Genomic DNA, 26,788 nt, shown 5'->3' on the forward strand with positions numbered 1-26,788 from the left:
GAGACCAAGACCTGCCCCTGGATGGACCCTCCAATTCACGTAGGAAAAACTCTACTCTCCTCTGGGGACAAGGACCAGATTCAGGGCAGCCCACACCTCAGGAAGCAAACTGGGGGTGGAGGATGGAGAACAAAGGAAACAGTGCTGGCTCTTCTGGAAACAGCTATAGAGTAATAAAAAGAAGTCTTAGTGTCAGGAGACTCCTTCCCAGGAGGAAAGCCCAAGCGCCAGGAAGGGAGCCCCCAGCACCAACGAGGTCTCCCAGAGGTCACGTACTCGGCGGCAAACTTGTCCAGCCTCTTGAACAGCTCGTTCTTCACCTGCAGATTCTCTACGATGGCCTCCACCACCAAGTCTGTGCTGTGCACCACGGACGCTGCATCCGTGCTGGTCGATATGCTGCTCAGGGTCTTCGCCACAAACTCATCAGCACCCTAATGCCACGGGGGAAGGAGAAGAGAATGGTCACCGGGCTCGCTGCAAAATGCTTGATGCGCTGCAGAGCGGGGAGCAGGAGGGCGAGGACAGGACAGGACACCCCAAGCAACCTGAACGTGCTCTGGAATCCTGAGAAATAAACTCTCTACGTCTCTTCTTAGGGTAGATGGCATCTCAATGTGCTTCTGGACCCTAGGGCAAGAATCAGCCTGTAAACAATCCCAAGTGCTGGTCAGCACACTGTCGTGTGTCAGGCATAACCCTTAGCCGGCTCTGCTCAGGTTACTGCTTGTTCACAGCATTGGTATTGGCCTGTTCTATCTGCTCCATGTCAACAAACAGCTGTGTACTGTTCCACGACAGCACAGGCTTGAAGCCTGTGATCTGTCTTCCAGAAAAGGGTAAAAGTGGCTCTCAGCCCCACCCACGAGTCTGAGAGGTGGTGCTGACTATTCCCCTCCAGCAGGAGGCAGGGAAGAGCTGCCACACTCAGCAGTTGTTTATCAACTAATAATCACCCATCATGTGCAGGCAACTGGTGGTTCAAGAGCACATGCCAGACACAGCCTCTGCCCTAGAAGAGCGTACAGTCCTGTCTTTTCCTCATTTGTACCTGCAGGTTTCCACAAACAGATCTCAATCAGGGCAAAGACAGGTGGTCCCCTTATTAGCTGCCATTTTACTTCAAGATATAATTTGCCCATGAGGATTCAAAGCAGTCCAGCAAAGGCATCCAAAATCATCAAGGAATAAACAATTCTCAGAGCTGTTCAAATGGTATGTGGCAGCCTGGGTGGCAGGGGAGTTTAGGGGAAAGTAGATACATGTATATGTGTGGCGGAGTCCCTTTGCTGGCCACCACAAACTATCACAACATTGTTAATCGGCTATATTCCAATATAAGATAAAAAGTTTAAAAAAACTATCAGAGCTGATCAATAGAAACATCATGCAAGATGATAGCTGATTTTAAATTTCTTTTGGCTGCATTTTAACACGTGAAAACAGGTAAAACTTAGTTTTATTTAAGCCTAAGATATCTAAGCTACTATCATTCCAACATGTAGTCAATATAGAGATGTCTTGTGTTCTTTCTCTACTCAGTCTTTGAAATCTGATGTCTGTTTTACAATGCACCTCGGTTTGGACTAGCCACAGTTAAAGTGCTCAGCAGCCACCTGTAGCCAGTGGCGACTGTCCTTATCAGCGGAGAGCTAGATGAATACAGTTTATGTCAACTCAGCAAGCAGAAGCTGACCCTTCAAGCATGTCCCTGGCAGAGGTGGGAAATGCCAGGAGACCAGACTCCTGAGGAGTGACCAGTCAGGAGCGAAGCATCTTGAGAACAGATGCCACCTTTTTACCCTCAAGGTGGGGCCCAGAGCCTCAGCCCAAAGAGGGACAACTGGCAGAAGTGTGCACAGTAAACAAGTGAGAATGCAGGTTATTTGGATCCAATCACTCTGTCCTTGCTTCCCCTCGGCCTTCTTCAATCCCACCTGACCAGACCCTTGTCATAACATGCTCCTCTCTATCGCGACCAGTGAGGAGAGTTTAACCTGCTGTGATACATACTGCTCAGATTTCTTTAGGGAGAACATAGAATGATCTCCTCTCCTGCTCCTCTGATTTTTAAAAGGTGACTAGATTTTAAGAAGATGCAAACCCAAATCACAATGAGATACCACTTCATACCTCCTATGATGGCTGTTACAAAAATAACACTAATAATTGTAGGCCAGGATGTGGAGAAATTGGAACCTCTGTACATTACTTGTAGGCATGTAAAATGGTCCAGCCATTGAGGAAGACAGTTGGGTGGCTCCCCGGCAAAGCTAAACCTAGGATTGCTATATGCCCCAGTGATTGCACTGCTAGGTATATACGTGAAAGAAGTGAAAAGAGGGACTTGAACAGACAGCACACTCACGGTCACTACAGCACCATTCACAACAGTGAAAAGGCGAAAAGAACCAATAGTACGGCTATTTACTTCTCCTGCTCTGTTATCAGTCCCCGTGGAATATTCAGTGATTATGTTATTATACTGGCCTAAAGTTAGGCCTGTTTTATTGGCCTCAAGTTTCAATTCAAACATTTAAAAAGCAAGCAAAGGCCAGAACCCCCTCACAAATGTGAAGTGGTCAGAGAACTGGTCTTGAAGATAGTGATAACAAGAAATCACCTTGGGGTTTTCTGCAAACTTCTTCTTGGCCACTTTCCGCAGACTTTCCTCAATTCCCTTTCTAGATTTTGCCAGGATGTCCTCTGTTTGGTCCACCAACACTACTGTGTGGCCAGTTGCTGCAGCAACCTAGAAAAAAACAAATTAAAAAAAAAGGCAAGAAAACATAAAATTTAAAAAAAATTAGTAGATAGGAATTCTCTGTGGTCCAGTGATTAGGACTCGGCACTCTCACAGCTAGGGCCTGGGTTCAATTCCTAGTTGGGGAACTAAGATCCTGCAAGCTGCTCAGCACAGCCAAAACGAACAAATAAAACCCAAGAGAGTTTCATATTCTACATGAACTCTAGCACTATTCTACTCAAAGTACCACATAAACATGATAATAAGCCAACAGTAATTAAACACACACTTCTTCTCAGGCACTGCTTTAAATCCTTAACATAGATGACAACAATTCTCAAAACAACCTTACAAAAGATCAAGAGATGGGCCCACAGTCACACAACAGGTGTCTGGAAACGGGTATGTGGAGAGGGCTCGTGCTCCACGCACCTAAACTGTTTGCACAATGTGGCGCACACTCACACCTGCTTTCCTTCCCAGTGTCTGAAATTTTGGCACTGGCCAGGCAGAGGGTACCTGTGTGACCAGCCCCAATAAAAATTCTTGGCTCTGCATCTCTAATGAGCACCCCTGGTAGACATTTCACAGGACCTGTCGTAACTTGCTGCTGGAGGAATTAAGTGTGTCCTGTGCGGCATCAGCAGGAGAGGACTCAAGAAACTGGCCCCTGGTTTCCTCCAGACTGTGGCCCATGTGACTTTCCCCTTTGCTGATTCTGTTCCGTGCCCTTTTGCTATAATAAATTATAGCCATGATGATGACTATATGCTGGTCCTGGGCTTCCCTGGTGGCTCAGATGTTAAGGAATCTGTCTGCAATGTGGGAGACCCTGTGTTAGGAAGATTCCCTGGAGAAGAAAATGGCAACCCACTCTAGTATTCTGGAGAATTCCATGGACAGAGGAGCCTGGGAGGCTACAGTCCATGGGGTCACAAACAGGCAGACAGGACTGAGCAACTAACACTGAGAGAGGTGAGATGAGAAAGTCACGAAATCTGGAGAAGGGGGGCGAATCTGGTGGGGAACCCTAACATACAAAATAAGAAAACAGATCTCAGATTTCAGATGCATCTAATGATGAAACTGAACTGCTCAGAGAGAGGCACCCCTGAGGAGCAACAGCTGAAGGGAGGTATGATGACTACCGGTGGGGTACTTTGTCCAAAAGGGGGCAAGCAGAGGTGCTGGCTCGGGGACCTTCCATTTTTGTCTCAGCTCCTCTGTGTGGCAGTCCCTCTGGAATAACACAACTGATTTTCACCTTCCTCTTAACCTCTGACCTAGCTCATCCTTTGAACAGGACAAACGGGATTCCTCAGATTCCTCCCTGCCCAGTCCCAGTAGCTCTCCCTCACTTCCACTTCTAGCATCACTCAGCCTTTTTTTGCCCTCGGGGCTTGGGGAGGAAAATTCAAGCACCTTTGGAATCAGAGAAAAAGCTGAAGGCAACAGAAACAAAGAAAGACAGCAGAGGTACTTCGCCGGTGGTTCAGCGGCTAGGACTCTGTGCTTCCACTGCAGGAGGCATATGTTCGTACCCAGGTTCAGGAACTAAGATCTCAGAAGCTGCAGCGAGTGGCCAAAGAAATAAGAAGAGAAAGTTAAAGCAGTGTCCTTTTGTTTTGAAACTTTAAAATCCCACTGAGAAAACACGGGAGGAAAAAAAACACTCAACAATACAAAGCTCCGTATGTCAGATGTCAAAGAAAATAAAAGCCGCACGGTGAAGAACTCCGTCAGGAATCAGGTCTCAGAAGGCTGGGTACACCTTCTGTACCCAGAAGGAGGAGTACACCTGGAAGATGCCGTTCTCCCAAAGAGTAAGGCATTAGCCTTAAAGAGGTGGAGGGGAGCCAGTGAGGGAGGGGGGATCGCGCCATCTCCCTAGAAAGCCACGTGCAGAGTTACTGTAATCGTGTGTGACTATGACAGTCACAGGGCATCTTTGGTTATGTTGCAGATAAGCTATAACGCCATCCCCTTAAGATTACCTTTTTAAAAAACTGCAAACAGAACTAATCCAAGAGATGAAGCAACCCTCAAAACTTCAAGTGAACCAAGACAGACTTACAAGAACACTAAAATTCAACTGGGAAAATACGTGGCCAAGAAGTATTTTCAGCCTAAATGAGGACTTATCCAAAGTCCTCTGATAAACAAGCCCAGCTCCCCCACCCCCACTCCCGCCCATAAGGAGACACTGGGCAATTCAGTCATTGCTTTTCTTCATCCTGCGTCTGCATGGGCACCCTGCAGATGGTACAGTATGCAGACACCAACCAAAATCAGCTATTAAATCAAAGCCCTCTAGGCAATGTTCTAGAAGAACAAACAAACTGCACATGTCAAATGATCCATGTCAAAGCTACTGTGTGTGCAAAGTGTCTGTTTACTTTCCCATATCAACCAGAATATACAGGAGTGCAAGGAGGGGCCAAGTCTCACAAAGGTAGCAGACAGACCTTCCCAGTGTGTCACTGATCACATCCTTACTCTGCAAAACGTCCCTCAGCCCCACAGCGCCTCATTGGTCTTTACAGAGGCTGCTCTTGTAGGAACTTAGCTTAACTGTTTTCCCTAACTCAATTGCCTCAAACATTTTCTACAATTTTGGGATCTTCAAAATGCCTAGACTAGTATTTCTGGTCTAGTGAGAAAGCAATAATTGTATACTCTAAATGGTTATCCCTTTAAATACTTTCTACTTCAGCTTTCCTTATCTTGGTTTACTCATAAAGCTTCAATAAAATACAAAGGAAACTTTATGGGATTGCTATTCCACAGTCAGAAAAAGATATTCTAGTTTAAACTCAAAGTAGACATGGCTAGTGGGGAATTTCCTGGCAGTCCAGCAGTTAGGATTTTGGGCAGATTTCACGGCCATGGCCTTTGTTCAAACCCTAGTCAGGGAACAGAGATCTCACAAGCTGCATGACATGGCCAAACAAACTACAACAACAACAACACCACCACCCCACCCAAAGGGGACACAATGAAGACTGAATGGAGAAAATATAGGTGAAAAGATACATTTAAATTCTTGAAATATTATCCATTTTATGATGAAGTTCTTGGTTGCATAGCAATAACCTACCATTTCAGCACAACTTCAAGTAATTTCAATGAAAGCAGTATTTTCATTCTACCCACCTGTAGACAGCAACTCAATCCAACCTAAAGAACTTCCCTTAGAATCATTTGTTTGCAGACATACCCGAGAGGCACAAGGTTGGCAGCATCTTGAGGGTAACTTCCTGTCCTATTCATCTTCACAAACCCAGTGCCTGGTCCATGGTGGTGAGAGGGTAACAGGTAGGAAGACCAGGGGTCTCCAAACAGAAGAAATAGGCTGCAAGTGTCAGACATTTTTTTTCCTCTCTTAAGCGGTAGGAGGAAACAAACAAGTGTTAGATTTTTTTCCCCTTCTCTACACAAATTTAAAAAGAGGTTTCTTTTAAAATTCTGTGTTGTCATGACAACACATGGTTCCACCTGCACTTAACTTTTCTCAAGCCTTGAGCTAACCAAAGCGTTTTTCCTATGGAAATATTTGTCTTAAGCTACGTTAATGAACTATGTATCTACATTGCCTAATGGCCCCAGACAACTCACCTTGTGCCAGTGTTATGCCAAAATGCATGTTGTGGGTGAGGGGCTTGGTGCCAGTCTCTGAGTTGTGAGACGTTTCCTTTCTCCAATTAGCAGACTGCTGCTGCTGCTGCTGCTGCTGCTGCTGCTAAGTCGCTTTAGTCTCAGTTGTGTCCGACTCCTAGCAACCCCATGGACTGCAGCCTACCAGGCTCCCCCGTCCGTGGGATTCTCCAGGCAAGAGTACTGGAGTGGGTTGCCATTGCCTTCTCCAGCAGACTGCTAGTAGCTATATAACATCCGGCTAAAGACTGGCAGGGGGGCACTTTTTCTGCCCCCTTCTGGTGTCTATGTCAGAAGCTTTCTCTATCTCTTTTATACTTTAATAAAACTTTATTACACAGAAGCTCTGAGCAATCAAGCCTCGTCACTGGCCCCAGATAGAATTCTTCTCCTTCAGAGGCCAAGAATCCCAGCGTCTTTCATGGCTCAACAACAACCTTTCAGTGGGCACTCAATGCATATTTGCTGAAAAGTAAATGAACAAACCAACCACAGGTAGCCCACTGCCTGGTATGTATCAGATACCTGACAACATTTCCACGGGATGAGTCCAATGTTCTGATTTTATTCATCTCCTCCAAGTGGGGTTGGTGTTCCTCCCTACTGTTCTGGGCTATCATCAAGACAGAGTGAGGATGCAGGCAGCCTGTCGCCTGTCCCCATGCAATCCATGTCAGACCTGAAAGGTGCATGACTGCCTCCCAGACTGGCTCAATAAGCAGATGCAACCTTAAGCACAGCCAGTAGTTAGATCTTCGCTCATAGCTTCGGCTACATGCTGGTATGAAGGCTAAAGCCAGAAAAAACATAACAAGAAGTGCTGTGTTTTTCTTGGAAGCCAAGTAATTGTACTGGGATACACAAACAATCTGGACAGGGGAAAGTCTTCAAATAGTTTGGGTGAAAAAAATGCAGATGATTACAGAACGCTTTACACCAAATGACCAAGGGCCACACAAAAACTTTGGCTTCTCTGAGGTGAGCACTCTTGCCCCACCACCCCAACACCTGAGCTCCCCTGGGGTAGAGAGGAACCGCCTTACCGCAGCATGCTGGGCACAGCTCTGCATTCATTCCCGTCACTACTGCTGCCTCCTCCCGACTCAACCACCACGCAGGGCCTGTTCCAGGCCCCGGGATAAGGTGATGAACAAAACAAATCCCCTGCTCTCAGAGAGCTTTCACTCCTCATAAATTATCCTACTTGGTCTTTATAATAGCCTTTGGGGGAGGCACTGTAACAGTAAGCGAACAAAGCTTGGACGCGAGGGGCCTTGAAGCTAGGCCTGCCTGTATCCCGAGCTCACATGCTGGCTGTTGACCCTGCACGGCATGGCTGGGTCCGAGGGGAGCAGTCTGAAACAGCTCTGAACTGGGCTAGAGTCAGACTCTGGAGCCTACCAACTGTGAGACAGAAAAATTCCTTAACTCTCAAAGGCTGTCTCCTCATGTAAAATTGGAGCAGAAGAGTTGTTGAGAGGATCAAAAGAGTTAATACATGTTGAGAGGATTAAAACAGTTAACACAGTAGAACTGTTGAGAGGATTAAGAGTTAAAGAACATGTGATATGCTAGGCACCCAGAACAGTGCCCAGGATATCACAACAGCTTAATGATTTTATTCTAGGCAGGCCCATTCTTCCTTCTGTAAGGGTCCAAGGCTTAATAATAGATCCAAGTACTGCCTCTAAAGGAAAATATTTTACTTTGCCTTTGAAATTATATCTTCAGATCTCACGACTTGCCCCCTTTCTGGTTTTCATTTTCAGGTTTTCCTTTCTGTGTCCCTAACAGGTTAGGAACCCTCTTCATTTAAAAAGAACGTTTAAAAAGCAGGGGGAACGCCCACAAACTTCCTTAGCCACCTGAAGCTGACCTTTGCTTCACTACAGAAGTCCTTTAATCGCAGGGGGACACAGCTGTCTGCGGAGCACCAGCTCTGCTGAATGCAGGAACACATCGAATGTCTTGCAAGCGTTAAAGCCAATGCCTGTTCTTTGGCCTCATCTACTTTTCCACAGCCCTACACACTGCCAGCTAAGCCTTCCTTTTTGAAGTTCTCCGATTTCTTATCTCTATCTGTTCCTTTTAGCCATATTAATTCTCTCAATCTTCTCAAAGTTATCTTTCAAGGTTCTGCCTTCAGTATTCTTCTCCTGTGTCTTTACATCTTTTCTTTCTGGAACCTTAACCATTCTCATAACTCCAGCTAGGCATGACACCAGCACATTCTGTCCTAAGCTAGTCTATGCCACGTGCGTTATGCTAGGTCGCTTCAGTCATGTCCGACTCTGTGACCCCATGGACCGCAGCCCGCAAGGCTCCACTATCCATGGGATTCTCCAGGGAAGCATACTGAAGTGGGCTACCAGGCCCTCCTCCAGGGGATCTTCCCGACCCAGGGATAGAACCTGTGTCTCTTATGTCTCCTACATTGGCAGGAGGGTTCGTCACCACTGAGCCACCTGGGAAGCCTGCAGTCAATACCTTGTGACCCTAAAACCAGTTCTCCTGACCTCCATTAATGTTACCACTATCCTGAGGGTCACAAGAGTTGCTGGACAACACTTTTTTCTTAACCTCCGCCCTAATTACATCCAAAGAAGTTCTATTCATCATTCAAGGCCCATTTCAAAAGCTACCCTCCCCAAATGAATGTCCTTTTTTGCCGGGGTCCAGCCCCGGTGGATCCAGGGAATTCGAAGGGTGGACGGCGTTGGCGTGGAAAGACTTGTTTACTTATTAATATAAGATTAGATTAAGAAACTGTAGTGCAGTAGGAAGATTAAGTGGAGAAAGAGGGCTGAATAGCTTGGTTTACGCGGAAGACCAATAAAATTCCAGACAAGGAATTTGCACCATCTACGTTGGGCCACCGGTGCCCGCTTGAATATCTAAGGGTGCCTCGCCTTAAGCTCCCTTTCGCGCGGATCTTAATAACCAGGGCAAATAAGTAGACCTGGAGAGCCTCCGCGCCCCAGATGGAAATTCAGCCTGAAATTAAAGTAAAGAGCAGAGGGAAGAAAAGGGAGAGAAAAAGAGAGAGAGAGAGAGACACGGGGGGAGCCAGATTCTCAAGAAACCAGGCCGAGACCAGTCCGAGAAACTGGTCTGAGAATCTGGTCCGAGAATCTGGTCCCGTCCTTTATTGTTCAGAAGGCCTTTTATACTTTTGATAAAACATGGAGATCAATGGGTAACACAAAGTTATGCAGCGTTAGCAGTCCAGACTCTTATCAAAACCAGGCTTTTTTCTCTGCATACCTAATTGTATACACAAGTCTTAGGTAATTTACATCATCTTCTAGCCAAAAGGGCCAGTTAACATTTTACAGCCTTTTTTCTGATAAGGGTTTGTCAACCACAAGACTTATTTGTGTTGATCTTCCCAAGGTCTGGTGCCACTCTCAGAAAGCACTAAATAAAGTTACATTCTTACACAGCAAGGATACAGCAACTTATAACAAGTAGAGGGAGTACAGTGATTTACAGCAGAAGAGAAGCAATTAACTCAAAAGTCTAGTGTTGCTAACATCAAAACTACTATGTATCTTTTTCTACATCCTGCTTACATTAACATCCTTCCAGGTGCCTAAAAGATAAAGAATAAGGAGGTCTGGCAGCAATCCTTGAGTCAACAGTGAAAACCCTCTACCAATATAATTTTTAACTCTTTAGAAAAGGCTCTGTATCTTTAAGATGCTTTTAAGCTTTGTGCCTCCCACGGTTGGGGGGCTGTAAGCAATTCACAAGCTGTAAGAGGTCTGGGGAACCTGTTAGGCAGGCTAGAGAGCTATCAGAGGGGTTTAACTGAAACATCCCTTTCAAATGCAGAAGACTAAAACCCTGAATTGACTTTTTCCCAGAGAATATCAGAAAAGCAGAAAAGCAGAGCACAAAAGCCGGCAGATTTTTGTTGGGGTACATGCTTAGGAATTTCCAGAGGGGTCCCTGAAGTCTGAGCACGCCTTGCGTATGTCAGCTTCCTTCCTCATGACCTTGTCACGGGCGGGATTCCTCACACTGGCTCCCGGCACTTTTTCTTGTTTTAAACCTTAGAGGTAGACTTTCACTGCTGTTACTAGGCTGCTTGACACCAGTCAATGGTGCCATGCGGTCTCTGCTCTTGGATCTGACTCCCTTAGTGGTGACACTGATCTGGCCCTTAAGTCCCCTGCCACTCATCACCTGTACGTGGTCTTGTCCGGTAACTCACTGCTCAATACCAGGTGCCGAGAGCAGGGTGGCCAAAGCCTGGGCCTTCCCCCAGCCCCGTCACACTACTCCTTGGGCTGCTTCCCGGCTCCACAACCCCGCCCTGAGGTTCCCTCCCTCAGAAGCACCTCCGCCTCACTGAGGCCAGCCCATAATCGAACAGAGAGGCCCTCTCTCCCTCCATGAACGCTCTCTCAACCTCTAGCGCAGGTAGTCGCTCCTTTGTGCTCTACTGATGTACAGATACAGCAGGTCCTTCCTGCAGGACCCTAAATATAGGAAAAAAAACCAGTGTGGAGCTGGTGAGAGTCACAGCTACCAATGATCACTCAGTTGTTAACGGCAGCCCAAACCCCAGGACATGAATATAAGAGAGAAATAAGAAACAAGTGGTTGTAAGCGATTTCAAGTTGTAAAAATCTCACAAATTTTAGAACAAAGGTCATAAACCAAGGACGATGTAGGAGAAATTCCAGATGTGAAAGATAAATCAGACATGGAAAAGTTAACTAACACCAGCTTTGGATGATGAACTCAAAATATTGAAGGACAGCTAGAGACCTTTGCAAAAGACCTGCCACATCGTCCACTTCTTCAGAATCCGAAGTAGCTGTTACCACAAAGCCCAACACAGGGTATTTCTGTCATACTCCGAACTTCAGTCCAACCAAAATTTCCAGTAAACGCAAATTTCATATACATATATGTAGTGCAGTTACATACATACGCCTTTTTTTAAATGCATACTTTTTAATGTCCCTTTTTCCTTACCTAAGAAGATATCCTATGTATCTGTAACATCATATTTTAAGTGTCTAAAGGCCATATCTTAAGGTAAAGTATTTAACCCACTGAAACTTTCATCTGTCTCAGGTGACATCCCAGATACGGCAAGCAGGCCATCTGTGCCTTCATGACAGTTAGCTGCTCACATTTGCACCTCCTGTGGACGGTGAGCAATCCTAGAGCAACAACCACACCTTACCTCTCACCCACCTCAATGTCTAGCACAAAGGTACACTTAATCTTCATGAAAAGAATGTGTGAACAATAGATCTAGTTTTTAAAAGCTTCAATTTGTGAACTATCTTAGGAATAAGTTCTCAAGAAGTCATGACTGATTTTGCTACAGAAACTCATTATAATATCTCTATTATTTTGGTGGGCAGATCAACCATTTTCTGGCAGTGGTGGTGGAGATGCCAGGCAAAAGGGTAACTAGAGGGCAACTGCCGTGTAATATGACCACCTCTGTACTTTCAAAACTGGATTTATGCTTAATTTCCTCCAGCATGTCAATGTGTCCTGTACCATTTATCAAATGGGCTGTGCACAAAGAGACACGCAGACCCTGTGTGTGTCCATCTGTGAGGGACATGTGTGAGCCAGGGCAGGGATGGTGGCAGACACACAACACGTTTCCCTCCAATGTAGCTTCCTTCTCTGTCACAGCAGGGAGAGGGTGAGAGGCACCTTAGTTTCTCAACTACTGCAAGGTCAGAGAGAGGGAAAATTACTTACTGTTCAGCTTTATTAGCTACAGATAATTGAGACCATCAATTTACTAGAGCAGGAAAATCAGTGCAACTGCTTTCAGGCTTTTTAGCCCTGAAATTATTCCTCCTAAGAAAGTATACAGAAGAGTAATACATAAAATACAGGTCAGGGGAGAGGGGTTTGGGAACCACCAAGGAACCGCTCTGAGCTCCTAACCCTAAAGTCCATCAGAGTGTAGTGTTAAAAACCTCTGATCTGTAAAGTAATTAGCCTCCAACTAAAATTAAAAAAAAAAAAAAGCACCTCTGATCTATTCAGAGATGGCTATTATTTTAAAAAAAGAAACAAAAACAAAAAAACATAAAATAAGTGTTAGTGAAGATATGGAGAAACTGGAACTCCTGCACACTGCTGATGCAGTCCCTGTGGAATATGCTATTAGAGTTCCTCAAAACACTAAAAATAACTACCATATTATCCAGGAATTCCACTTCTGGATATATATCCAAAAGAACTCCAACACAGACCTAGAAGCAACACTCTAACACAGCTGCAGACCATGTTCATGGCAGCATCCCCAACAGCCAACAGGTGGGAGCAGCCCAAGTGTCCACTGATGGATGAAGGGGCAGACAAAACGTGCCACAGACATGCCATGGAATACGACTCCACGAGAAATATCCTGATGTAACATTATTCCTCAGAGAGGAAAGAAGTTCTGACACAAGCTACAACACAGTGCACCTTTAAGGTTTTTAGATGAAATAAAGCAGTCACAAAGGGACAAACACTGAGTGATTTCTCTCATACGAAGAATCTAGAACAGTCTGATTCATAGAGACTGAAAGTAGAAGGATAGCTGCCAGGGGCTGGGGGAGGGAGAGATGGGAAATTATCATGTAACGGGCATGTACTTAAATGCCACTGAACTGTACATTTTTTATGTGCATATTTTCAGTATTATTAGATAAATGCCAAAGCATTTCCCAAATAGTTACACTAATCTATTGACACATTCCCACCAACAGGAAATATGAACTTCCTGTTGCTCCATATCCTTACCAACACTTTATCAGATTTTTCAAATTTTTCCAAGCTGATGTGTGTGTATAGTATTTGTAGTTTTATTTTAATTGTAGGCTAATTACAATATTGTAGTGTTTTTTGCCATACACTGACATGACTCAGGCATGGGTGTACATGTGTCCCCCATCCTGAAACCCTCTCCCACCTCCCTCCCCAACCCATACCTCTGGGTCATCCCAGTGCACCAGCCCTCAGCACCCTGTCTCATGCCTTGAACCTGGACTGACGATCCATTTCACATATGATACTATACATGCTTAAATGGTATTGTCTCAGATCATCCCATCCTCGCCCTCTCCCACAGAGTCCAACAGACTGTTCTATGCATCTGTGTCTCTTTTGCTGTCTCGCATACAGGGTTATCGTTACCATCTTTCTAAATTCCATATATATATATATATATGTGTGTGTGTGTGTGTGTGTGTGTTAGTATACTGTATTGGTGTTTTTCTTTCTGGCTTACTTCACTCTGTATAATCGGCTCCAGTTTCATCCACCTCACTGGAACTGATTCAAATGTATTCTTTTTAATGGCTGAGTAATACTCCATTGTGTATATGTACCATAGCTTTCTTATCCATTCATCTGCTGATGGGCACCTAGGTTGCTTCCATGTCCTGGCTATTATAGACAGTGCTGTGATGAACATTGGGATACACGTGTCTCTTTCAATTCTGGTTTCCTCAGTGTGTATGCCCAGCAGTGGGATTGTGGGTTATATGGCAGTTCGATTTCCAGTTTTTTAAGGAATCTCCACACTGTTCTCCATAGTGGCTGTACCAGTTTGCATTCCCACCAACAGTGTATCCACAGCCTTTCCAGCATTGATTGCCTGTAGATTTTTGGATACCAGCCATTCTGACTGGCGTGAGATGGTACCTCATTGTGGTTTTGATTTGCATTTCTCTGATAATGAGTGATGTTGAGCATCTTTTCACATGTTTGTTAGCCATCTGTATGTCTTCTTTGGAGAAAGGTCTGTTTAGTGAAGTGTACATTTTTAAAGTAAGTTTTACTTTATGTATTTTTTTGTTTTTACCACATACAACATACAAAAACCTTTAATCCAACACACCTTCATTTTACTGAGAAAAGCAGCAGCAACTAAAACAAAAATATTATTCACCTAAGATCACATATGTATCCAAAACATAATTCTGTAAAAGGTACTTTTGTCTAGAATACTAACTAAGCTTTTCAATGGCTCCTGGTGGTCACAAAATAAAAGCTCCTACACACAGCACACAAGACCCTCCAGGAAAGGGACCCATCTCCTCTCCAGACACACTGCTCACTGTTGCCAGAGACCGCCGCAAGGCGTGTAGGTGCCTACAGCTGCTATCACCGCTCATCTCCAGGCCTCTGTACTGCCCAAGCCTTCTCCTCAACTTCCCTCATTAACTAAGCCCAAGTATCACTTCCAGATACTAAGCACTGCCACCCCCAAGATCCTCTGAGTCCCAAGCAAGGAGTCCCCCACGTTCCGGTAACACCCCTGCATTCCCCTACCACTGCACCCACCACAGTGTCACAATCGGCCATTTAACTGCCGTCTCCCCTACTCCTGTGCTTAGTGCTTAGTCCCTCAGCCGAGTTTGACCTTTGTGACCCCATGGACTGCAGCCTGCCAGGCACCTGTATCCATGGGGATTCTCTAGGCAGGAATACTGGAGTCGGCTGTCATTTCCTCCTCCAGGGGATCTTCCCAACCCAGGAATCGAACCCAGGTCTCCCACATTGAGGGCAGATTCTTTACTGTCTGAGTCACCAGGGAAGCCCAAGAATCCTGGAGTGGATAGCCTATCCCTTCTCCAGGGAATCTTCCCGACACAGGAATTAAACCAAGGTCTCCTACATTGCAGGTGGATTCCTTTCCAGCTGAGCTACCAGGCAAGCTCCTCCTCCTAGATTCTGACTAAATGAGACCCACACCGACACTCTAGAACTAAAATGTCAGAAGTTAAAGACAAAGATTAACATTGTAAAATATTAAAAGCATCAGGAGAAAACCAACTTGCTACACATAAGGGAATCCCCAATAAGACCATCAGCAGAAACACTGTAGGCAAGAAGGGAGGGGCACAATGTATTCAAAGTACTGGAAACAAAAACAAAAATAGAAACTTTCAACCAAGAACATTCTCCCTGGCAAAGCTGAGTGAAGGAGTTCATCACTGCTGCTGCTGCTAAGTCACTTCAGTCGTGTCCAGCTCTGTGTGACCCCAGAGATGGCAGCCCACCAGGCTCCCCCGTCCCTGGGATTCTCCAGGCAAGAACACTGGAGTGGGTTGCCATTTCCTTCTCCAATGCATGAAAGTGAAAAGTGAAAGGGAAGTCGCTCAGTCATGTCTGACTCTTAGCGACCCCATGGACTACAGCCTACCAGGCTCCCCCGTCCATGGGATTTTCCAGGCAAGAGTACTGGAGTGGGGTGCCATTGCCTTCTCCGAGTTCATCACTACTAAATCTGTATTATAAGAAACGTGAATGGGACTTTAAGCTGAAAAGAAAGGGCACTAATTAGTAACAAGAACACATATGAAAGAATAAATCTCACTATGAAGGTAGACATATATAACAAAGGTAGTAGATTAATCACTTATAAAGCTAGTATGAATGTTAAAAGACAAAAAAGCAGTTAAAAAAAAAACATGATTACTATAATTAGTTAAGGGGTTGTTGTTGTTGTTCAGTCACCCAATCGTATCCAACTCTGTGCGACCCCATGGACTGCAGCACGCCAGGCCTCTCTGTCCCTCGCCATCTCCCAGAGTTTGCCCGAGTTCATGTCCATTGCATCAGTGATGCCATCCAGTCATCTCATCCTCTGATGCCCTCTGCTCCTTCTGCCCTCAATTTTTCCCAGCACCAGGGACTTTTCCAATAAGTCAGCTGTTCACATCAGATGACCAAAATACTGGAGCTTCAGCTTCAGCATTAGTCCTTCCAACAAGTATTCAGGGTTGACTTCCCTTAAGGTTGACTGGCTTGATCTCCTTGCAGTCCAAGGGACTCTTAGGAGTTTTCTCCAGCACCACAGTTCAAAGGTATCAGTTCTTTAGTATTCTGCCTTCTTTACGGCCCAGCTCTCACAACCCTACGTGACCACTGGGAAGACCATAGCCTTGACTCTACGGACCTTTGTCGGCAGAGTAATGTGTCTGCTTTTCAACACACTGTCCAGGTTTGTCATCACTTTGCTGCCAAGAAGCGGTTGTTTTCTGATTTCATGGCTGCGGTCACCATCCGCAGTGATTTTAGAGCACAAGAAGAGGAAATTTGTCACTACCTCCACCTTTTCCCCTTCTATTTGCCATGAGGCAATAAGGTTGGATGTCATGATCTTAGCTTTTTTAATATTTAGCTTTAAGCTGGCTCTTTCACTCTCCTCCTTCACCCTCATCAACAGGCTCTTGAGTTCCTCTTCGCTTTCAGCCATTACAGTGGGATTATCTGCATATCTGAGGCTGTTGATGTTTCTCAAGTCTATCATGATTCCAGTTTGTAACTCATCCAGTTCAGCATTTCTCATGATGTGCTCAGCATATAGGTTAAACAAACAGGTTGACAGCAGACAGCCCTGTCGTACTCCTTTCTCAATCTTGAACCAATACAGCCTTCTAACTGTTGCTTCTTGACCTGTGTACAGATTTCTCAGGAGACAGATAAGATGGGCTGGTATTCGCATCTCTTTAAGAGCTTTCTACAGTTTATCATGATCCGCACAGTCAAAGGCTTCAGCACAGTTGATGAAACAGAGGTAGATGTTTTTCTGGAATTCCCTAGCTTTCTCTATGATCTCACAAATGTTGGCAATTTGACCTCTGGTTCCTCTTCCTTTCCTAAACCCAGCATGGACATGTGGAAGTTCTTGGTTCACATAATACTGAAGCCTAGCATGCAAGATTTTAAGCATGACCTTACTAGCATGAGAAATGAGCGCAACTGTCCAATGGTTAGCACATTCTTCAGTACTACCCTTCTTGGGAATTGGGATAAGAAAAGGTCCAGTCTTGTGGCCACTGCTAAGTTTTACAGATTTGCTGACATATTGAATGCAACACCTTGATGGCATCATTCTTTAGGGTTTTGAACAGTTCTACTGGAATAGAATAGTTAAGGGATACACAAGATTAAAAAAGTGTGAAATGTGACATCAAACACATAAACCAAGGAGGGTTATTAATGCTGAGCATCAGAATAGGGTCAAACTTAAGTTGTTATTAAATCAAATACAGACTGTTACACATACAAGTTACTATATGTTAGCCTTATGGTAACCACAAAGAAAATTAAAATCAATGCAGGAAATTGAAGGTATCTGAAATACATATAAGAATTCATAAACATTTCCTACAGATCAATTAGGGGAAAATGTACAATACAATAGTAAAATAGGAATGAAATCTAATAAGACATTATATAAGAATACATATGGCCAATAAACATATGAAAAGGGGTTCACCTCATTAGTAAACAGGAAATTCTAATAAAAACACAATGAAATATCACTAAACCCACTAGAATGACTCAAGGAACAAGAACATAATCCTATAGAGCAAGGAGGACCTTCAAACCCTGACGGCAGAACTCTAAACTGATATAACCACTTTGGAAAACTGTTCAGCATTATCTGTGGAAGTTGAATATATTCATATTTTGTAATCCAGCAATTTCACCCAAGAGAAACAAGCACATATGTGTGTCAAAAGTCAGGACCATGACTGTGGATAGCAACAGTGCTGTGAGGGTTGATTCCAGCAGGTCTAGAATTAGCCTGAATAGTTCTGCTAAAGTTCTAGCATCACAATGATCCCTGGTCAAGGCATGAAACCTACTGCTTTACGGTGCTGCTTTGTAACATTAAGAAGTCTGGAGGTGGTTTGTATCAGCTTATCAATACTGTTGATAAGAGTGATATTGATGATTCACACCTGGTTTTTAAAATTACATTACTGAAGGTTCTTACTTAGAAAAGAATTTCACATGTCTTGGATGCAAGGAAACCAATCACACTCATTTTTCTCAAATTAATCAATGAATTATTCCCAACTTTCCGAGGAGATGGCAGTGGAAGAGTAGATCACAAAAAGAAGCAATCTTTTTTCATTTCCCATAGATATATTTTCAATAAATAAGGAGGACTTTCCCTGGCACTTTAACTTGAGTGCCAATAATCTGAATCAACCCACTGAAGACCCACTGAGGACTCTAGTTTTATATGATAGTGACTACAAGACCTTGAGGACAAGAAGTCTGCAAGGGGGAAAAAAAATGTATTTGAAGGCTATGTCCTCAACTCCATGACTTCTCTAGCTTTGGTGGAAAGCAGGCTTAGCCAGAGAGAAATATTTTTGGACAAGGATGCTTCAGAGCTATAAAAATAGGCCCAGTAAATAGCACACTTGTCAAAAGGCCGAAGTACTCCAGTCACAGGGCCAAGGAAACATGCCAAGCAAAAGTGTGCTGGATTTCTATATTTTTGCAAACATACCACTAGATTTGAAGCCCCTTCTCTGAATTATTACTTGAGTTATCAATTTGTGAGAACTGCAGCAACTGGTCCAGTGAGGGGTTCCATGTGCCTTTACACTACAGGAGGGCTACATTTCAACATTACATTCTCTCTGAAAACCGTCGAGTTTTATGTACCCTTTGCCACAACCAAATTCTGACTTCTCGATATCCAGAGGAAGTGTCCACCCAGAATAAGTACACTGAGTCACTGCTCCCCTGAGGCTGCTGCACCTCTGCATAAAGACCTGCCCTTGGGTTCTCAGGACATGATCCAGGGAGAAAAAAGTCATAAATCAGTTGCCTCTCCCAGAGCTGGCAAGTCTGGGTTCATGATTATCTCTGGTTATGCAATGCCTTAAACTCTGCCATCAATACCAGTTGTATTCACTTACTTCAACAATCAGAAAAAGGCATTCTGTTGAAGCGTTCCACCCCCACCACAGCTGGTTTATACTTAAAACTGTTAAGTTCATTGGTTGGCCTCTTTAACTTATATTTTTATACTTAAAAAACTATTTCTAAAAAGCCAAAGGAATGTGCCTCCGTTTTTAAGTGAGTCTGTTAAATACACAAGTTTTTAAAAATGCAATAAGCATCTGGGTTTGGTGATGGAGAGAAAGAATAACTTCTCTTCCTGGACTCTCCACTCCCATCTCCCACAAATTCTGGAAAGGAGATGGGATAGATGGACACATCCATGGCATCAACTAGCTCTCAATCATATTAAGAATCTCTGAAGGACATTGACAGAATGCATACTTTCTGAGTAGAGAAGAGAGTGCAAATCCTAACTATTCTCTAGGAAGATTAATATGGCAATGGTTATTAGGAGGGTTTTTTTCCTCTATTAGATTCTGCGGAAATTAACCAATTAAGATCTTTCCTCAACAATTCAGGTATCAATCCTTGTTCTAGGAATTAGAAAGGAAAGAACAGGGGCAGGAGCACTCCTCAGAGCCTTCTGCAGAACGGTGGACATTCTGACAGCAACCCCGTCTTCAGAGGCGGCCATAAGGTCAATAGTGGCAATCACAGAGGGAGGAAGCTCTCTGGGAAAGCTGGAGAGAACAAAGAAGTCATGCCAGGGGAGTCTGAGTCTACTATGGGCAGAAAGATGGTAGCAGAGGATGGAGGTGATCAGCTAAATCTGGAGCTGAAGAAAGGACAAGATGCTAACTGTTGACTCCAGACACACACAGATCCCCTTGCCCATGGAGGCCACACTTCTCCCCAAAGACAGCAGAGGCCAAAAGGTACATGTAGAACTGTGGTCATCTCAGCCACAGGAATCTCCAGCCAGCAGAACCGTCAGCGAAAGACCTGAGTTCCGGCCTCAGCTCTGCCGCTGACCCTTGAGCCCAGGTGACAGCTCTGCTGGGATGATTATTATAATGGTCACAAGAAATGACAGCGACATTAAAGTACTTAGAACAGAAAAAAAGTGCACAAAACACACACACACACACACACACACAGATCTGTAGTGTTTTTTAAGTGCCAAGCTCAGATTTAAATGCTCTGTGAGTATGAACTTACTGTAATAACCAAATACGAGTAGAGAAAGCACTAAGGTTATCTCTCAACAACCCACACAATTAGCTTAAAATCTTTAGAATTGTTTGAACTTTCCCAAACTGACTATCAGATCTTTAAGCATTGCTAAAAGAATCTAAAATAAGAGAATCCTCACCAGATTAGAGCTGATGGATCTACACCAAATAAAAGCAGCTAACAATTATTAAACAGCTTCCACTGAACACACTAGTACAGTTCTAAGCACTTAGCTCATTTCCTCCCTCAGAACACTAAGACAAGTAACACTATTTGTTGATAAGGGAAGAAGCGGAGAGAGGTTAAGAGACTCGCTCGAGATTCCCACGGCCAGGAGGAGAAGGGCTGGAACCCAACTCCAGCAGGCACCTTTCAGCCTGCTCACTTTCAATCACACTCAGCAGAAGTCATCCCACATTCAGCATAACCTGGAGGAAGATTCAGCACAGCGACCAGCAGCATTACCTGCCTGTGGTTCCAGGAGAGCTAGGCAGTGAGGTGTGTGCCTAAGGCAGAACTCGGGAGAGGAAATGAAGTTAGAAACTCAAGAAAGGGGCAGATAATTGTGAGGTGCATCCAGGACACGGCAGAGAAAACCCAAAACCTGACTGAGGTACCATTTCTGCTCCACATGTCCAAATATATTCCAGGGCATTCATTTTTCTGCCTGTCAGCCCTACCTCTGCTAGAGTATCCCCAGCCACACCCCAAGTCCAAAGACTAACATGCCGACAGAAGCTGATTTTACTGTCCCCAGTACATCATGGAGATCAGCCAAATTAAGCCCAATTAAGAACCCTGCGACAACACAGGAAGTGAGGGAAGAACTTCACGACAAACACAGCCCATGCGCCTGAGAACAAAGTCAACACCTGGGAATAAAACTACTCCCTCCATAAAGAAGTCTGAGTCCCAAAGGAGAGCTTACCACTTAATGATGGTGTCAAGCTCCTGAGATCTTAAAACTTCTTCTAGGCCCCTGCACTGCTTTCAAGCAAATTTCAACAGAGGCAAACTCACTGAGGCAACAGGGGAAAAGTAAAGCTAAATAACACAAAGCAATTCTGATCCTTCTTCTCTTCAGCATCAGAAAATTCAGAGTTGGGGGGTGCAGGAGAAAGAGATGGGTGAACCAATGCAGAGCCGACAGAGGAGACTTCCAACCCACTTGAGTCCTCAGTAACACAACGTCAGGGAAACATCTATCTGTAGTTTAGGATACGGCTCCCACAACCCTATCCTGTTTTAACAGCCTAAGGAGTTCTCCCCAGAAAAAATATGCACTTTTGCTCTTTAAGAGGGAGCAGAAGAAAAGTCTTTGGGTGCGAACCCAGCTCCAACCCCCTTCAAGATGCCAATTCTCACTTCCTCAAAGTATGGCATACTAAAAGGAAGGTAAATCAGAAAGCCAAGAAGTCCACTCCTGAAATGTCATTCCCAGAAATCCCACTGGCTGCCCACCAGTAACTAAATGAAAGCCATAAACTCTCTGAGCTCCTTATAAGAAAAAAAGGCAATTCAGGAAGCAAAGCTTAAACTCATTCTACAAACTGAAGAAATGCACAGCTAATAACTTTCTTCCTTTTTTCCCTTCTTTACAAAGCAAAAAACAACCCATCCCCTACTCAAGGGTCAATACTGGTGGAAGTTTCTCTGCTGGCCTAAATATCCAGCTGAAGATAAATTGGCAATCAGACCCAAGTAAGAATAATGTGTGAACACACAAAACAAGTTAACTTTACTTAAATATTAACCATGAGTCCGTTGTGTGTGCTTTTTTTAAATTTAAAACAAGCAAAAAAAAAAAAAGACAGGCAAAGAACTCTTGGACAAAACAAATATACATATGGTCTGTGCTCTGATCAACTACATATTATTAAACACAGAACTCACTTGTCTTAAATTGCTTAATTGCTTGAGAAATGTGTCAGGCTCCCACAAAAATCCAGGGTTTTTTTTTTTCATCCTACTCAACATGAACTGGAACACATGCCAAAAATGACAAAATTTTAAAGTATTAAAAATGTAAATAGAACTACACCTTGATTAAAATTTAAACTACTTCAGAAAGAGTTCTGGAGAATGAAGCTAAATGCAAATTAACGGCGTAATTTAGGTGTTACTTTGTGCTTATGCTTTTAAAGCTTTCCTGAAGAGGATAAAAAATGCCTTCCCTCTTTTCAGAGGTCCCTGAACACACTGCATTGCCAACTGGCATTCACCTTGAAGATCAAGCAAGAAGGGACAGAATCACAACCAACACTCTCCATCTTAACGTCACAGTCCTACCACAGCAGCAAGATCAGAGATGGGAATGGTGTGAGAGGACAATGACAAAAGAACAAGGGCAACACCATAAAGGTAATAACCCCCAAGACAGCTAACATTCGAGTTCCTACTAAATGCCACCATGCTAAGTGCTTGATGTGTGCTAATCCACTTGATCCCTCCACTCTCCTAGGAGGCTGGTCCTACCTCAGAGGTTAGTAAAATAAGGCACAGAAGCACGTTTCCCATATCAGTACAGCCAGCGTGAGGCAGGCCAGCACAGGCCATCCCAGCTCCCCACAGTGAACTGAATACAATCTACAGTCGAGATGTAGCAACTAATAAGTCTACGGCACTAAATAAGCAAAAGAGATTTACCCAGTACCAAAAGCTGTAGGTCAAGGAGCATAAGGAATGAGGCAACACTGCCTCAAACAGCATGATCTAGGGTCAAGTGCAAAAACAGATCAAAGCCAACCAACTGGCAGAAAGTGGCACAGAGATATTCTTCAGGAAAGGATGATTCCCCTCTACAGGACTAAAACTGCCACCCACAGTGGCTGAGGCTCTTTTAAACCTTGTTATGTAAGGACAGAATTACTTAAATCTTTGGTCTTTATCAACTTCTTGAATGACAGTTCCATTATATTTCCATTCTGAGGGGTAAACAGCTTTTTTTTAAACACCTTAGGTTTCAAAAGGCACACCTCAGGTTTCAAAAGGCACACCTCAGTCCAACTATGCAAGGATGTGATCCACAAGTCTGAACTGCATCAGTGTCAAGCTCCTTTCTCAGATGAAAGCTCCAACATCATACTTATAATCTTAGGTTCTACCTGTGTGCATTTTTGTACAACATAACACTCTTTTTTGGCCAATAATGGATACAATATTCCAAGAACTGAGCAACTTGAATGTGTACAAAAGCTGAAATGTGCACAAAAACTTTCAACTTAGCTTCTAATCCTCTTCCACTGATGTCTTGAAGGGACCATCAACTATAGTTTCTAACCCATTTCCTGTATTGTTACTGGGAGCTTAAGGCTCTAATCGGAGAAAGTGTTGGCACCCCACTCCAGTACTCTTGCCTGGAAAATCCCATGGATGGAAGAGCCTAGTAGGCTGCAGTCCATGGGGTCTTGAAGAGTCAGACACGACTGAGTGACTTCCCTTTCACTTTTCACTTTCATGCATTGGAGAAGGAAATGGCAACCCACCCCAGTGTTCTTGCCTGGAGAATCCCAGGGACGGCGGAGAGTGGCGGGCTGCTGTCTATGGGGTCACACAGAGTCGGACACGACTGACGCGACTTAGCAGCAGCAGCAAGGCTCTAATATTTTGCCACTAAGATGCTGTTTACAGGTTTTTAAGCAAACAGTATTTTATACCTGCCCACGATAAATCTCTCTTTCACGGAACAGGGAGATTTGGGTGGAGCAGGGATATACAAATGCACTCAACCTAAACTTTCTTTTGAGTATCATGTAGTATATAAAATGTGGAACTTTCAAGGTTAAAGAGACTTACTCCTCCCACCTCACATTTAATAAAGATTCCAGAACCCAGCACCAGGCATGTACACAATAAATGCCTGAAGGTGATCTGAGAAGAAATAGGAGTGTCTCAGGGTAAAACATTAATGAAATACAGATTTCAGGAGAAACTGCTATCAAATTAATATGTTGCAAAAAACCTGCAGTGTAGGAAAGTTTAAGGTATATAGTAATAATAATAAAAAAAAATTTTTCTGAAAAGGAAGCACAGAAAACAGATGCTGTGGCTAGAAAGAGACACTAAAAAAAAATTAAACTCTATTATGATCACAGCCACTTGAGTACTCCTTCAAGAAAAATTAGCTAAATGCCTCCCCGCCCACAATACAAGTAGGAAAGGGCTGAAATGCTGAGAATATTATCAGCTAAGCTATGAAAATCACGGCTACCTGATCCGATCTGGAAAATAACCGTTAAATATCAATAAGTAAAAATACAAGTATCACAGCTTGTGCGCGCGCGCGCCTGCTCAGTCGTGTCAGACTCTTTGTGACCCCATGGACTGCAGCCCGCCAGGGTCCTCCGTCCATGGGATTCTCCAGGCAAGAATCCTGGAGTGGGCTGCAATTTCCTCCTCCAGGGGATCTTCCCAACCCAGGACCTAGGTAATAACTGCACACCTGACCCTGAATCACAGCTCAGCTGGAACCGGGCAGAGTCCTGCAGATGCAGTGAGATTAGAGGCTTCTTCAGAGCCCTCACTCGCCCCCTCCCCCAGTCTCCCCAGCGCCAGAGGGCACTGGGTCAAAGACATCTCGTGCAGCTGTTAGTGAAGTCTCAGGGCCTCACAAGCTCCGATTAGGTAACTCTACAAAATGCTACAAAAGTGCTGACTACTATTCTTTTCAGCAAGCAAAGGACACACTCGGCGGGGAGAAAGAAGACCATTTAGGAGCAGAAAACTGCCCTGACTAACGACTGCAGAATAACTGATAAAACTAAAACTGATCGCAGTCCGGGTCTCGGGAAGCAAACCCCGAAACTGAGGCTCGGCCCAAACACACTAGACCTTTGGAGGAGTGAAGACCCACAGGCCCAGAAATTTCAAACTACACGGGGGAGGGTCGGGATGAAGACTCTCCGAGTCTCCCGTGGGCGCTGGCCTCGGGCCGGACCCTCCACTCCGTGTCACGGCGTGCAAGCGCCTTCCTGTCAGGACGGGCCGAGAAACGAGCGGGCAGAGGTGCCCGCGGACGGCCCACCTGGGCAATGCCGGCGCCCATCAGCCCACCGCCGATGACCGTCACGTGCTTGACGAGGATTTTCTTCGCCGAGGCCGCGGCGGTGGAGGAGGAGGACATGGAGCGCACGAACTGCCTGGTTACGAAAGCCATGGTGCAGACGGCGAACGCAGCGACAGGCACAAGACCTGGCGGAGAAGCAACCTGCACGGAGCCCAAGAAACAGCAGCGACCTGACGTCAGGGGGCGGTGGCCCAGGCGCCCAGGAGCCCGCGCGCCCTGGTCGTCGCCGTGACGTCATCGACGGCGGGGCGTAGCCTCGTGGCCCGCTTTCCCCATTGGCCGAGGCCCCAGGGGCGGCGTTCGAACGTCCAAGCGCGGCGTCCAAGCCCCATTGGGCTGGTTCGGGTAGCCGCCGGTCTCTGGAGAACCCGAGGACTTGAACTCAGTCACCGCCGCCAGGCCAAGCGCGGAGGGGCGGTTAGCGCTCGGGGTACCGGCCCAGGGCAAGTGTTTACTCAGAGAAGCTACGGGCCCCTTGTAAGGGGAAGTCGTGGTGTTCCCTTGTTGACTCCTCGCTGTTAGTCCTCGTGTATAACTTGGCGCCGAATAAATACGTGCTATTTGGCAGTGGTGATGGCGGAACCAAAAGTGAGCACCTTCCTTTCACGTCATTAAATAACCAAGTCTAGGGAATATTCTAACCCAGTGCGTATTGTTCCTGCTAAAAACGGAAGGAAATAAAGTGCTCACACCCAAAGCAGTGTCTACTGACAAATGAGTTTTAATGTAAAAATCAGGCCTACTAAGCAAAAGAGAGATCTAACCTTTAATTGCCCGTTTCAACTTTACATCTTTATCAGTGCAGGGAACGAACGTGTGGACAGTTTAGTCAAAGAGCAACCTTTGTAGTGTAACATAACAATAGGCCAATTTTCTCGTGTAATTTTTAGTTATTGTGCCTTAGTAATACAGAATTTTTAAAATTTATTTTTAAATATTTTATAACGAGTCGCCAACCCACCATCCAAAGTCAGCCTCTTCCTATTGGAAGTAACTTACATAGTGAATCCCTTGTTCACCATTCCTTTGCTTTCATCTCATTTCTAATTCTGTAAAAATATGGGAGAAGTGCTTGTGTTGAGCATTCCATTAGGCTTGGGACATTTCTAAGGAGATCATTATTGGCTGAAGACACTGTCACATCCAAATAAAGTCTATTAAATGCTATAGTGTGTGTGTGTGTGTGTGTGTGTGTGTGTGTGTGCATATGTTAGTTGCTCAGTCGTGTGGGAATCTTTGCGACCCTACTGACTAGCCTGCCAGACTCCTCTTGCAAAAACCAACAAGACTAGAATTGAAATGAGTAGATTACACAGAAAACCTAGTAACTTGAACAGATGAGTTAATTTATGAAGAAAGAAAGCATTCCAGGCACAGCCAGGAGCACATGTACGGGTAGAAATGTAAAAAAATATTGCCCACGAGAAAAGGATGAAGAATTAGATACGTTTAGGGGT

The 26,788-nt window shown here is 44.6% G+C and overlaps 1 protein-coding gene across 1 annotated transcript in view; it reads right to left on the reverse strand.

Moving 5' to 3' along the window:
- HADH (hydroxyacyl-CoA dehydrogenase) overlaps positions 1–25,480 on the reverse strand; it is a 45,384-nt gene extending 19,904 nt beyond the window's left edge. The window contains exons 1-3 of the mRNA XM_068975228.1: positions 25,290–25,480; positions 2,624–2,752; positions 277–434 (exon numbers count right to left, since the gene is read on the reverse strand). Coding sequence (XP_068831329.1) covers positions 277–434; positions 2,624–2,752; positions 25,290–25,421 — 419 coding nt within the window. The 5' untranslated portion in view covers positions 25,422–25,480. The remainder of the gene's footprint in view (positions 1–276; positions 435–2,623; positions 2,753–25,289) is intronic.
- Between the last annotated feature and the right edge of the window lie 1,308 nt (positions 25,481–26,788).

Source organism: Capricornis sumatraensis, chromosome 7 (genome assembly GCF_032405125.1).
Source record: "Capricornis sumatraensis isolate serow.1 chromosome 7, serow.2, whole genome shotgun sequence".
In the NCBI taxonomy this organism is placed as follows: Eukaryota; Metazoa; Chordata; class Mammalia; order Artiodactyla; family Bovidae; genus Capricornis; species Capricornis sumatraensis.